Genomic DNA, 13733 nt, shown 5'->3' with positions numbered 1-13733 from the left:
ATAAAGAAAGCGTGTCTGGAGTATCTGCAAGTGGAAAATCTAAAGACAGAAGTATTGGTGCTGAAACAGGAAGAACAGTCCCAGAAAGAATAAAAACATTCTAGAACCCACGGAAAAGAAAGTGCAATGGAACAAAACAGAGAGAGGAAGAATCCAGGCAGTCCTTGGTGAGGGAGATATTCACATCAGAAAAAGTGTTCTCATTTCTATATTTATGCTTAAAAGAATTGCATATAAAATGTTCTTATTCTAGTGTGTCAGTCTAAACAAATCCTTAATCATCTTCCTAAAGCCCTGAGTTGAAAAAATTCCCTCCAGGAATGTGTATGCATGTTTGTGTATATGTGTCTGTGTACAGATGCACTATTTAGACTATTTGTAACCTATGTGACTATTATACCAACTATTTCACCCTAAATGTGCAAATTCCTGAATGCTATTTTAGTTTAACTTAATCTGGATATGCTACAGGGTCTCACAGAATCTCTTAAAACAAAATATTTCACTCTTCAAACAGCGAACAGAAAAAAAAAAATAAAAAACAAAGTATTTCTTCTGAAATTTTGAGTTCTTATAAGAAATGTTCTAGTGTATTTTCTTTCTACAAATAACAATCTGAAGAATACCACCATGTTACTAATCCAGTCCTTTTGGGTTAATTCCCTAAAGATGTTTCTTGCTTTATTTAAGTCCAGATGAATAGACATCATATCTGTAGCTCTTCTGTAGGAGGAAGATAAATGAATAAATGGGTAAGTAAATGAAAATGGACATAATATTAAGTACTTTCTTAGATTATCTATGTAGCTGCAAAGTTTCTTCTAGAGCTTGCCTCATTTCAATAAAATTACCTTTTTTCTCAACTTTATAATAACTATAATAACTTGGCTGAATACAAATACAATTGACAATGTAGAAGACAATGTATGATCCAACCCATGGAGCAGCAGGAAAAAAAAAAAAAAGAAGACAATGTATGATTATTTCTAAAATGCCAAAAAAAATCAAGGCTGCATTAACTATCTATAACATACGATAATTTTAACTCAGTCTTATTCAAAATGGACAATCAATAAATATTTATTTCCCAGTAAAAAAAAAAAAAAGGCCACAGAAAAAAAGTTTTTCCCATTTCTGAAAAAAGATTACCATTTCTTTCAATTACATAAACTGAAAAGTGGAGACCAAAAGAAAGGGCTTCAGAGCAGTAAATACGATGTACTCCAGCAGAAAATGATGAATGATATATGTCTTAACCCATGAATAATGTTTATGTTGAAACGAATAGATTCACTGTCTGAAAATATACACATTCTTTGTAAAATAATACATATATTTAGTGTCTAAAAAATAGGAAAAAATTTAAAGAAGTAAATATAATATTATACAAATATTTAGGAGAAAAAAGTACAAAGTTTTTCTTTCCTAATATTTAAAAATTCAAAAAAACCTTATTATCTAGCAATAAAGAAATAGTTAAATAAAGTTCTGACCTTCTCATGAAATATCATGCAGCCCTAAAAATGATGTTACAGAAAAATACTGAATATGGAAAATGAATAAAATGAAAACAAACATTAAGTAAAAAACAATAAATAAAATAATATGATCTCCTTCTTTGTAAAATACATTTGCATAGAAAAAAGATATACATACACATAAATGCTAGCTGTTACTCTCATGTGATGGATTATGGGTCATTTTCACTTTCTTTTTGTTGTATGTCTGTATTTTTGGCATTTTCTACAGCAAGCATATATTTTCTTTTGTTAAAAAGATAAACATATAGCTAATTATTTTATCCTTGAATCATTTTTTATACTTTCATGGTATTTTTAATAGGATTTTAATTTATTATTATACATATATATTACCTTTTCCTTAAAAAACTTCCAATCAGACAAGCAGGAGATGAAAATATCTCTTGGATGTCCCTACATTAGGAATAAAACAGTGGTTAAACCAAATCATACAGTATGCCTCCTTATGGTATGAGGCATGATAGATACAACATCTTATAATTGTCCTTCAAACTTCTCCCTCTGTCTCCTATTTGTATGCATATTGTCTTGGCATCTAAAAGTCTATTCCATTTGCTAAATCTCAAAATTTCAGTTGTAAATATGAGAAATAAAAAGGTTTATATGTACTCAGAGAAGCCTCGGATAAAGAGGAAAAGGTTTGATCCAGGGTCAATATTTCCTTGGACTCCCACCCTACCGACTATGCAAGCCCTGTTTATTTCTGTTCCACTGAAGTGGCAACAAAATAAATTACCAGAAATTAAATGGGAGGGAGGGGTGCATATGTTCAGTTTCATCTTACAAGTAATTGTACAAATAGTTCTTGATCATTTATGTTCTGCAAACTATGATACAACTATTTTGTATACCTATTTCCCAGAATTAGAAAGCCATACCTCAAAATATCTATAAAAGGAGATGTTCATAAGAATGAGTATAATCTTTATAGGTTGTAGGAGTTCTATGGCTCAGAGCAGCATTCCTCATATTGCTCAGCTATGAATAGGAGGTGCATAAACAAGTAGTTCCAGGGTCAAACGGGACTGGGAAACACCGTAGACTATATTTCCTGCTCACAGAGTCAACAATATATATAAACATATTAAAGGCCCAGAGAAGTAATACAGTAAAGAAAGCTGTCCTCATGGAGCTTACACGTTAGTGGTGATGGTTAATTTTATGTGTCAACTTGGCTAGGCCGTAGTACCCAGATATTTGGTCAAACATTATTCTTGAAGTTTCTGTGAAGGTATTTTTTTAGATGAGATTAACATTTAAAATTGTAGACTTTGAGGAAAGCAGATTACCCTCCACAATGTGGGTGGGCCTCACCCAATCAGTTGAAGAGAAGAGATGAGGTCATCCAAGGACAGGGCACTCTGCCTCCAGATTGCCTTTGGACTTGAGCTGCAACATCAACTCTTCCCTGGGTCTCCAGCCTGCTGGCCTGCCCTACAGATTTCTGATTGGCCACCCCCTACAATCACATTAGCTAGTTCCTTAAAATAAATTAATCTCTCTCTCTCTCCACAGTTAGAGAGAGAGATAGGTATAAAGGTATATACATACACATTCTACTGGTCTGCTTCTCTGGAAAATTCTGACTAATACACTAACAGACCACAAAATCTCATACCTCTGTATTGTACAGAACCAGTTTGGGAGATGCTACTTCAGAGAGACATATAAGCAGTCAGTCAGACGCATGGGGGTACCTTTTTGTACTCTGCCACTGTGTAGTCTCCACATCAGCAATCCATCTCTTTACAGTCCCTTCATTTAGCATAGGAATTTTCCTCCTCAGATTAACATAGGAATTCTGAAATACACGAAAAATACGTTAATTTATACATGTCATAAATAGGTACCCAACTTTTAGGCATGTTCTAAGAATAGAGTAAAACTGATCTTTAAATATGAATAATACTGCTCTGGGACAATCATAAAGTGAACCTCTACCAAGGAGTAATCAATCATTTGTCGGTGGCCACTTTCTTGTCCACAGGGGCTCAGACTCAAAGTAAATTTCCCTGTGTGCTCCAACACTCAGCACTTTACACAAGTACAGTCAGATTAAACTGAAAATCAGACAGCATTGAAGGGAAAATCTAAAAGAGCTGTGTGCAGAAGTGGGAAGAACTCGATTTCCCTTGGCGAAAATAGGGCAGGGAAGTTATGGACTTATTATTCATAAGCCTGTGAAACTTGGGTCTTTCTTAGTACTAGCTGGCAGAGTTGTTTTTAGAATCTGTCACGCTATGGCTCACTAGGACAATGACGAAATACCATTGGCAAGGAGCACCCCAAAAAGGTAAGCAGAGTCTAAGGAAATCATACTGATTTGACATTCATCAGGGGCAAATCTGATTTTTTGAGTAAATACTGATGAAGTTTAAGCAATAATGTCCAACTATTCCCCAAAAAGTCAGCCTAGTAACCTGATGATTTTGAAATTCACTAAACCTGGATTCTAGAATTCTTTGTTTTGCTTAAAACATGAAGTTATAGGACATCTAGAGATTTCTTTTTTTTTTGAGAGAGAGAGTCTCACTCTGTTGCCCAGGTTAGAGTGCCATGGTATCAGCCTAGCTCTCACAGCAACCTCAAACTTCTGGGCTCAAGCGATCCTCTTGCCTCAGCTTCCTGAGTAGCTGGGACTACAGGCATGTGCCACCATGCCGGGCTAATCTTTTCTATATATATTTTTAGTTGTCCAGCTAATTTCTTTCTATTTTTTTAGTAGAAATGGGGTCTTGCTCTTGCTCAGGCTGGTCTCGAACCCCTGAGTTCAAACGATCCTCCCGCCTCGGCCTTCCAGAGTGCTGGGATTATAGGCATGAGCCAACACGCCCAGCCTAGAGATTTTTTTTTTTACCTTTTTGTCTATCCAGAGAAGAATGCTTTGACTCTCTCCAGCAATCATTATTAACTCCTTTTCTGAATTATGGCTTTCTGAAAAGGATACACAAAAAGTAAGAGTTTAGAAAGTCATTTGGCACAAACACGCATATTCAGTTTAAATAACCAGATTCTTCTTAATCATAGTCATTTTATCTTTTTAATAGATAAATACCCAGCACATTTTCCACCTATTAAGAAGCGGAAATATATACATTTAGGCTGTGGTCCCCAACCCCTGGTACCGGTCTGTGGCCTGTTAAGAACCAGACAGCAGAGCTCTGCCCCCCACCCTCCAGGTCTACCTCCCCCCTAGTCTGTGGAAAAATTGTCTTCCATGAAACCAGTCCCTGGTGCCAAAAAGGTTGGGGCTGCTGCATTTAGGAGTAAAGTCTAGTTGGCAAACAGGTGATTCATAAGGTTGACGTGTATTAATATATCAGTTTAATATCCATAATTAATATAAATGCTTATACGTAAAACACAAATATTTGATTCTGAATTAGTTTAATTCAGCCCCCATTACTAAAAACCATATGCTCAATATTTAACCTATCACTGTTGGCTGTGAAGAATAAGGTTATAAGGAATCAAAGATAATATATGAACTGATCAGGGTAATAACTCTACCGTTCATTTCCTCACGAGAAATGAGTAAATTTTGTGACTTTAGGTCACCACTGAGCTTTCAGAAACAAGTAACAAAAGTGCTCTGAGATGCTTCTACCGCAGTGTTCTGGAGCTCAGGCTCTGAGGTTACACAGGGCATCATTCAACTCCAGCCAAGCCACTTACTGGCTGTGAGTGGCTACCCCTTGCTCTCCAATCTCTGCATCCTTCAGTAAAATGGGAGTGACAGGATACACCTCCCAGAACTGTTAGAAGGATTGGTGAGCTGACACAGGTGAGTGCTGAGCATAATTACAGCACCTGGTCCAAGTCAACTGCTCAACATCCTGAGGGTTTTACATGATTACGGGTCAACTTAACCAGGTAGAACCAATCATCATGGCATTAATAAGTCTCTTGAAAACTGAAATCAGAGCTGCATATGCCTCTGAATCCATACGGTCTATTTTACTTTGTTATCATTTAAATTCATATTAATCCTAATCTGAAGGAGTCATATAAAATAATGATTATTTTGACTTGGTAAGTTAGACTGAATCTTTTAAATTGTTTCCAGTAAAAAAATGAAACCAATGTCCAGAGAAACTCCCTTCACATTCATAAACTGCTTTTCTTGCCACATTGCACACTTAGAAAATTCACTTTCTCTAAAAAGATATTATTCCAAATCCTGTGCTCCTATAGAATTTACCGAATCTGAGTTCTTCATTGGATGATAATTTCATGGGAAGTGGTAGCAGCTGATTTTGTGTTCCACTGTTTCCCAGTTGTCTCTCTTTTCCAGAACCAAAGGAAAAGACCTTTCCCAAATCAGAAACATAGGCAAGTGTGTGCCACCTATTAAATGAAAGCACACTGCTTTGATGAAGAGAAATTGAATGATGTATCAATACTAAAGAAAATTTTAAAAATACTAGAGAACATTTTCTTTGGTGAAGGGAATCATATTCCAATACTCTGGTTTACCTTAATAATGTTACCCATTTATGCAATCTTACTCCAAGATCATAAGAAAATATGTCTATAGACTGAAAATAATGTATAATAGTTTTTCATAGGAAGGGTGGTGGTACACTAACAAATGAACCTAATATTCAGACAGAGTCTGAATTCGCTCTTTGGTTAGTGAGGAAAAAATTGCCCGAAAGAAGAATAAGTATATCTGAGTGAAAATATTTTTTAACCCCACTGAGTCCCAATATCCCACTGGCAAGAAGTTGGTTGATAAATCTGATAATTAAAGAAAATAATTAAGTAAACCATGGAGTCTGAGTAAGATTTTTTGCCTTTATTTAGAAAAAGTGAGCTGTAAAAAACAAATTTCTCAGGAATATTCCACTGAAACCACCACTGAGTCTTATACTTCACTGTGATTACAGTCAGTTGCTATGAAAGAATTATAGGAATTAAAAAGCATGTTGGCCCTGAGGGGTTGTGAGAGACAGTGATTACATTAGTGAATAATCCTCTGTAATTCATGCTTATTTATTTTTCCCACATAAGTAAGTAATGACTTATTTTTCTTAAAGATGAAAGTACACCTGAATAGCTACAAAGGTATCTGACTAAAGAGACAACAGAAAGAGTATTTGCTCATTTAAAAAAATCAAAGAAAATAAATGTGTATACTAAAAGATTCATTATGATTAATAATGGAAATCAAGCATCTTCACCCATTTGAAAATGATTGATACTTATATCCTAAAGAAACTGATGGAAATTTTATTGAATTACTACCTAGTTTACTATATTCATTTGCTCAGTTTTCATTGACATTTACAACTTACCTTCCACATGCTATCTGGGTCACTCTTTTCCCAGAGAGCTCAGTCACCAAACGGGGTCTTAGCTCATTCCGTGTTGAACTGTGACCAAGTTGCCCATATTTTCCAGCACCGAAAGTAAACACCAGCCCATCCTAAGAAAGGGAACTTTATATCAGATGCCAGAGAAATGTAATATAGAAGTCATATCCCCTAATGCAAAAGCTTTTACATCAGTGAATAATTAATAAAAGTATTGTCAAAGTAAAGTTCCCAAATTACAAGGAGGACAGTCCTACGTGTGGGAAGTGACCAACTTTCCTCCCGGGGAAACACTAACTCTGTATACAAAATATTCTTCCAGAAATACAGTCAAAAAGACACAAGGGTATACCCACCTGCGTGAGCAGGGCAGTGTGAGAGCCACCGCAAGTAAGAAATTCAACTTTCTGATCTAGTGCTTCAATAAGAGAAGGAGAATCTTTATCTATGTAAGGGAAAGAACAGCTAAAGTGACCAAAAGGAAATACTGAATTTCACATTGGAGTTACCTAGACTGTTTCTTCTCAACCCAGCAACGACAGTTCCTATCATGTTCTGACACGAAAGGCTCTATGTTAGCATCTTTAGGCCCAAATTCTAGGTCTAAAAGTGGGAGCAGAGCAGTGGCTAAAAGTGTCACACTTAGGGGCACCCACCAGTGAAAGGTCAAGTCGCTTCCCAGAGCTTGTTCTTCTTGTTTCTACCTGACTCGATCAACTTTAATTACAGCACAACAGATGTTTCCTTTAATGAACATAAACATTTTTTCTTTTAAATTCTCTACTATAGTATCCTTGCCTTACACTACCTCTTCTTTCCTTCACAATTATTTTCTCATCAAAGCATTCAGAGATTCAGCAAAAAGAGTTTAATGGTCCCTTTACTCTTTTCCCTCTTTTAAATATTTGTCTAACACGGTCCTATGGGTTCTCCTGCAAATTTAGCACTGGACCATGTCAGGGAGAAATGCAGTATTTGACTAGTGATCCAGCGTAATGCATACATCAGTATGCTGGGGAAAGCCACAAAATTTTTTACACCCGAAAACCCTAATAGTTGTTTGGGATCATAAACAATTTTGCCATCTGCTTTGTTCAATAATGGGAGTTATGTGGTTTTTCTGTCTGTGTGTATGTGTACCTTATAGAATAAGATCGGGATATGTGAGTTTCTAAATAGAATTTTAGTATCCTTATGTAATAATATAATTATATTAATAGACTTCATGTGCTAATGCAGAGGTTATCTCATCCAAACATGTCACTTTACAGAAAGAGAAAATAAGGCCTAGAGAAAAGTTAAGGGACTGGGCATGTCCTGCAGTTAGTAACTGCAAAGAGGGAACAGGGACCCAGGTATCTGGATCCCAGAGCAGTGCTCTTTCCCATTTCCCACGCAGCCCTGAACTGGGTCTCAATTGCAGTAACAACTTCCCACTATGCCTGTCTCTTGGACTGATTCTGTCCTGAAGACAGAGAGGTAATCAGGAAGAACAGTGCAAATGAAAGTGGAGATGTGAACCGGTTTTGACAGGGAAGTCTATGTTATGTTCATCTCTAATCTAACATATCATTTGTTGATAATATGAATCTACGAATATATTCCATACTCTTGGTGTGGCCCAGGCCTAGTTGTCCAAATTCATTTCTTCCCCATGAGTAAATGTTTCCAGACATGGATAAAGCCATGCTGTGGGCTCCTCCTGCAGAAATCTGAACCAAGGGGACTGCAGCGAGGTGCTCCACCAACTGTGGGACGGAGGTTGAGGGGAATGTGCCTCCAACTCCGAGCTGGCCGTGCAGGTTCTGTCCCCAGGCAAAAAGCTCACCGCCTGATGTAAACAAAGAAAACGCTGTCTTATTAAGTTTAAACTGTAGCAGACATTATTCTAGGACATTATATATACTCTACACAGTATATCACAATCTTTTACCTTCACGCTGACAGGACTCTCAGATCCCATTTGTCTGACTCAGAAAAACACAGAATCTGCTCCTTAGGAGTAACAGCTATACTTCCTTATCTCCTACTTCGAAGGGTAGAATGAAGCTACTTAAATATATTATAATCAACACTGAAGAAATATTTACTTTTAAAAACCCAGAGGATGGGCCCATGAAAAACAGAGACATTCTATCTCTGGGAAAATAAAACCTAGAATTATTCTGTTCTCTACCTCCCTCCCTTTCATATGCCTGACGATTCCAAATAAACAACTTAAAAATTCATGTGAAATTGCAGTATCTTGAAAAAGTCAGTTTCTTCTTCCATTAATTAAATAAATGAAGAACAATTTTCAAGGAAAGTTCTTAGAAGTTATCTAATGGAGCTGACAATATCTAATGGAGTCTGGAAAAAAATACATCAGAGAACTAATGTTTACTGAGCACCTCTTTGCAAGATACTGTGCAGGATCTGGTGGGAGGCAGAGCCTCTCTTTCAAACGGCACCATCACGTGCCTACCAGCCACCAGAAATATAATGATGAGTACAACCGGCTTTCTTTCTTGCTTTTCTAACTTTATTCTTTCTGTCTTGTGATTTACCAATAGCAAATCTTGAACATCCCTGCCCCCTGCACATACACACCACTAGACCCTGGGCTAGGGTGTTGTCTTTTTCATCTTCATAACCTGAATATGGTAGATAGTCCATATGAAATATTTGTTCAAGAATGGCCGAAGTCAAGTGACTACTTTTTTCCAATACAAATTCATACTCAAACTTCAAAAGGCCCCTCAGTACAGGTCAAATACTTACTTGTTAACTTCCCTCAAATCCCAGCTTCCATTCAGTTTATGAACATACTTACGTATGTCTTATATATTTACAAAAATTCCTTTGACCCTGAATTCCCCTCCATCACCCTCATGTCTTAATTATTACTTTAGGAAATAACCCATATTCACCGCTTCCATTTCCCACCATTACAGTATCTGATAGGAAATAGGAAATACTGAAGAGCTGGAGAGAATCCTTGAATTCAAAAAGTAATGTCAAAACACATCAGAGGCCTGCAACTTGGCTATAAAAGCAGAGCTGGGGGGATCCTGAGCTCCTACCATTTAAGCTAAAAGACTGCTAAGAAAAGGAAAGAAGGTTCTAGAAAGGGGTGGCCCAGGCCTGGACCAGACTCCAAGGAGAATGGTTTTGATTATTTAGAAAGTTTTTACTGTTTCAAACTTGAAAAATAAAAACATGGAACAAAAGGTAAGAATAGAAATTACGGAAATCTGAAGGTTTTATAGATCTAAGAATTCCCTCTCATTTTATATCTCCTTTAAGAATAGTACTCTGAACCATACCAAATTCAAAACCATTTTTCTATTCTGTTGGAAAGTGAGGCATATACAACTGGCTCTACATATACACACACACTTATTACTTATAAAAAGCAACATAAAAAATACCTTTTGAGAGTGCAAGAGAATGATAATCTCCACATGTGATCTGAATTATATTTTTTTCTCGTAAAATGCTTTGAAACCTGATGAAAGAAAATATATTTTATGCTAATGGAAGTCACAACGTTGATGTTACAAGTATTAACTGTATTTAATTAGGAATGAAGCTGAAGAAAAAACTTTAAATTTACTGCTTCACATTCAGTATATACATCTACAATTATTTTAAACCCATGTATGTTTTCATTAGTGGTTTAAGGAGAAAATGTGCATTATATAAATGTAATAAGATGATTCTAAAATACTCTTATGCAAACAATAAATTTATGATGCAGGAATAAATGCAAGATGAAAATAAGTTCTAATTCATATGATTTGCTAGGAAAAAGTCCACAAATCATTCCATGATGATGCATTTTTTTTCTAGGTTTAAAATTTTCATTTCTGGAAACTTAAATTTATAGCATTATTGTGAGGATCAAATTAGTCAATGAATAGTCCAATTTGGGACTAGCTGGACTACTCAATCATTTCCTTTAAATGCCAAAGCAACATAATACCTGCCCTAGGAGACATATTGGTTTGTACTAATAGTATACTGATGGACTTCACTGGTCAGTTCAGAATTCATCATTTACTTAAGATGCTTCTATATATAAAGCAGGGGACAGGATGCATATATGGTAACATTTTCCTACGAAATTAGTGTTGTCCTTTGAGTAAAATTAAAATAATTTTTAATAAAAGAAAAAAGTTCCCTACCTTGCATGTTCTATGCTATAGTTGTACTCAAATGGTTTTCCATCTGAAGACAGAATCAGCAAGTGCTCTGTTCCTTGGTCCATGGAATGTATCTTCATTTTTTTCCCTAACTTAATGTACCCTGTAGAGCAAATCCAACCAGGAACTATCATCACTCTGATTTTACTCTCTATTATTATTGATTCCATGATAATACACTTTTTAAAACATCTGGAAAAAATTTCAACTAGACCACCTTTGAGTTAACAGGAATTTCTCTTTAAGAAAATTCAAGTATGGAAAGTAAATTAGGGACGACAATTGTCTTGACATGGATTTTTTTTTTAATTTGGAAAAGCACTGATTTATACTTTGTTTTAAATGGAATATACCCTTAAGGTAGCCAGTTAGATATCTGCTTTTAGATTTTTGTTTACCAAGTGGAGACAAACTAAATTTGAAGTGATAAAATTGAAAAGGTCTGTAAGAAAATATAACTTAATTTTAGGACAACATAACTCATTTCAAGAACAAATACACTGCAAATTCTGAAACACATTCTTTCCAAAAACAAAGCAAATAACAATAACAAACACCTCCTGACTGCTCCCAATAGAAGCCAAAGCCTGTATTTTTATTTATTTTTATTTATAAAAGGAAGGACTGGGTTCGGGGGGGCAGGGGTTAAAGGGAATGCTTTCAAAAGAATTTTCATTGGCATTAGTGCACAGTTTGCCTTTACTAAAATTATGAGATTTGAAACCGTCTACTAGTTACTACTTTTATTTCATTTAATTCGTTCACAAAAATTAAACTAGGATAGTTCTGGGACCCTGTTTCACTCTTCAGTGCTAATAACATGGAATCCATTCATGTAAAAATCTCAAAGCACAAACCACATTACAAATGCTAGGGGAAACAAAACAGTTTGGTAATAAGAAATGGCAAAATAGACTTTTTTAAAAAAAGCAATTTAGCATTTCAGATCAGTTGAAAAAGAGGGGTATTCAGAGAATGGAATTAGAACATCCAGGTATACCCATTTGGGAAAACAAACAAATAAACCTAGCGTTCTCCCACCTCACTCCTTAAATCAAAATAAATTCCAAGCGTACTAAAATTTTACCTTGAAAAGTAAAACCTTAAAAGTACTATAGAGAGGAGCACATTTTTTTTTTAAATCTTGGGAGTGCGGGTAGCTAAGTTAGCACAAAATCGAAAAGGCCTCCTTAAAAGAAAAATTTGAAAGACTCTAAGAGTTTAAACTGTGCACAGCCACAAGTCACCAACAAAAGGTAAGAAAAACATTACAACATATATGACGGGGAAAAGGCTATTCTTAATATTCAAATGCCTCTTTCAAGTAAATAAAAAAATTAACAACTCAATTTTTGAAAAGCCAGGCAAAGATGAACAGGCGGTTTACCGGAGAAGCAATGCAAACGCCCAGCAGAAAACGGAAAAGATGCTCAGACTTAAATGCAAAATAAACCGCAGCAAAATACCGATTTCTTCACTGCACAGATGAGCAAAATTTGCAAGACGAAGAGTTGCGGGCACTTACTCTCCCGCACCTGCAAACTCACAACCGCGATGTCTACGGGGATTAGGATGGGAGAGGGAGCAACTGAGGGCAAATATAAGATATTATCACTGACAGAGGACGCGGTAAGGATATTCTCCAAAGGCCGCACGACATCGGAGCGGGTGTGTTCTAGCAAGGGGCGAGGGGGGCCCAACTGTGACCAGCAACCGATTACACAGCGCGGCTAAAACGACGGAGACGCTGCCCGCGTGCTCCGTGCCGGGCAGGTTGCTGCGGGGACGATCTCGGTGTCGCCCGCAGCCTGCGAACTCCCGTCCGGCGGGGACACGGGGCCCGGGGAGGGCACAGGTGCGCGGCGGCACCGCCGAACCGGGAGACGGCGCGAGCCGGCCGCGTGGCCGTGGCCGCCGGGGACCCTGCGAGCGTCCCCTCGGCGCGGAGAGGTGGCCGCTCCCGCCACTCCTCCCGCCGCTCCTGGCGCTCCCGGCGCTCTGAGGAGAAGCGTCGGCGCCGGCCCCGGCCGCGAGCCCTGCGCGCCCCAGCCCGGGCCGGGACGGCCCCACTCACTCGGCTTCCTGGCGCCGTCGCCGCCCGCGAGCAGCTGGTGGACCTCGACGCCGGTCCCGCCGCGCTCCAGCAGCGCCAGGCGGTCCCGCGAGCAGCAGATCTGGCGCGTCGCCTCGGCCCGCGGGAGCAGCGAGCCGTGGAGCCCCGCGGCGCCGGGGAACAGCCAGAGCTGCGCGCGGGGCCGCTTCGCCGGGCGGGCGGCGGCGGCGGCGGCCGAGCCGGGGGCAGAGCGCGCGGGGCCCCGCGACCTCCCCGCCGGCCTCCGCTCCATCGCCGCTCGGCGGGACGCCACCTCCGCGAGGCGACAGACGACGCGGGGACGGCCGAGATCCGCGCGCGGCCACCGCCCCGGGGCGTCACCGCCGCGCTGAGGAGAAACCGCGGCGTCCCCTGCCCCGCCCCTGCCCGGGCACCGCGGGCCCCCCGCGCGCCGTGTGGGGGCGGGGCCGGCAGTCCGCCCGGGAAACGAAACCGAATCTCTCGGGGCCCGGAATCGAAAAGGAGAGGGAGACGCCGAGGACAGCGGCCTGGGAGGCGGCCGGAGGAAATTAAGTCGCCGCCAGGTGACAAAGTGACCGAGTGAGGCTCGAGTCGGCGTCCCCGGCGGGCAGCGGCCGCC

At 39.1% G+C, this 13733-nt stretch overlaps 1 protein-coding gene across 3 annotated transcripts in view; it reads right to left on the bottom strand.

The window, feature by feature from the left end:
* HERC5 (HECT and RLD domain containing E3 ubiquitin protein ligase 5) overlaps nt 1-13224 on the bottom strand; it is a 31929-nt gene extending 18705 nt beyond the window's left edge. The window contains exons 1-10 of one of the 3 annotated variants that reach the window (XM_045536810.1): nt 11023-11198; nt 10267-10343; nt 8466-8687; nt 7213-7301; nt 6839-6969; nt 5743-5888; nt 4399-4475; nt 3239-3342; nt 1875-1934; nt 630-723 (exon numbers count right to left, since the gene is read on the bottom strand). In XM_045536810.1, the coding sequence (XP_045392766.1) occupies nt 630-723; nt 1875-1934; nt 3239-3342; nt 4399-4475; nt 5743-5888; nt 6839-6969; nt 7213-7301; nt 8466-8687; nt 10267-10343; nt 11023-11174 (1152 nt within the window). In that variant the 5' untranslated portion in view covers nt 11175-11198. Of the gene's footprint in view, nt 1-629; nt 724-1874; nt 1935-3238; nt 3343-4398; nt 4476-5742; nt 5889-6838; nt 6970-7212; nt 7302-8465; nt 8688-10266; nt 10344-11022; nt 11199-13114 lie in introns of those variants that run through there. The other 2 variants (XM_045536811.1, XM_045536812.1) reach the window with 2 other exon arrangements.
* Nucleotides 13225-13733: the final 509 nt, after the last annotated feature.

Source organism: Lemur catta, chromosome 24 (assembly GCF_020740605.2).
Source record: "Lemur catta isolate mLemCat1 chromosome 24, mLemCat1.pri, whole genome shotgun sequence".
Classification (NCBI taxonomy): Eukaryota; Metazoa; Chordata; class Mammalia; order Primates; family Lemuridae; genus Lemur; species Lemur catta.
This window is presented reverse-complemented; position numbering and strand designations above follow the sequence as displayed.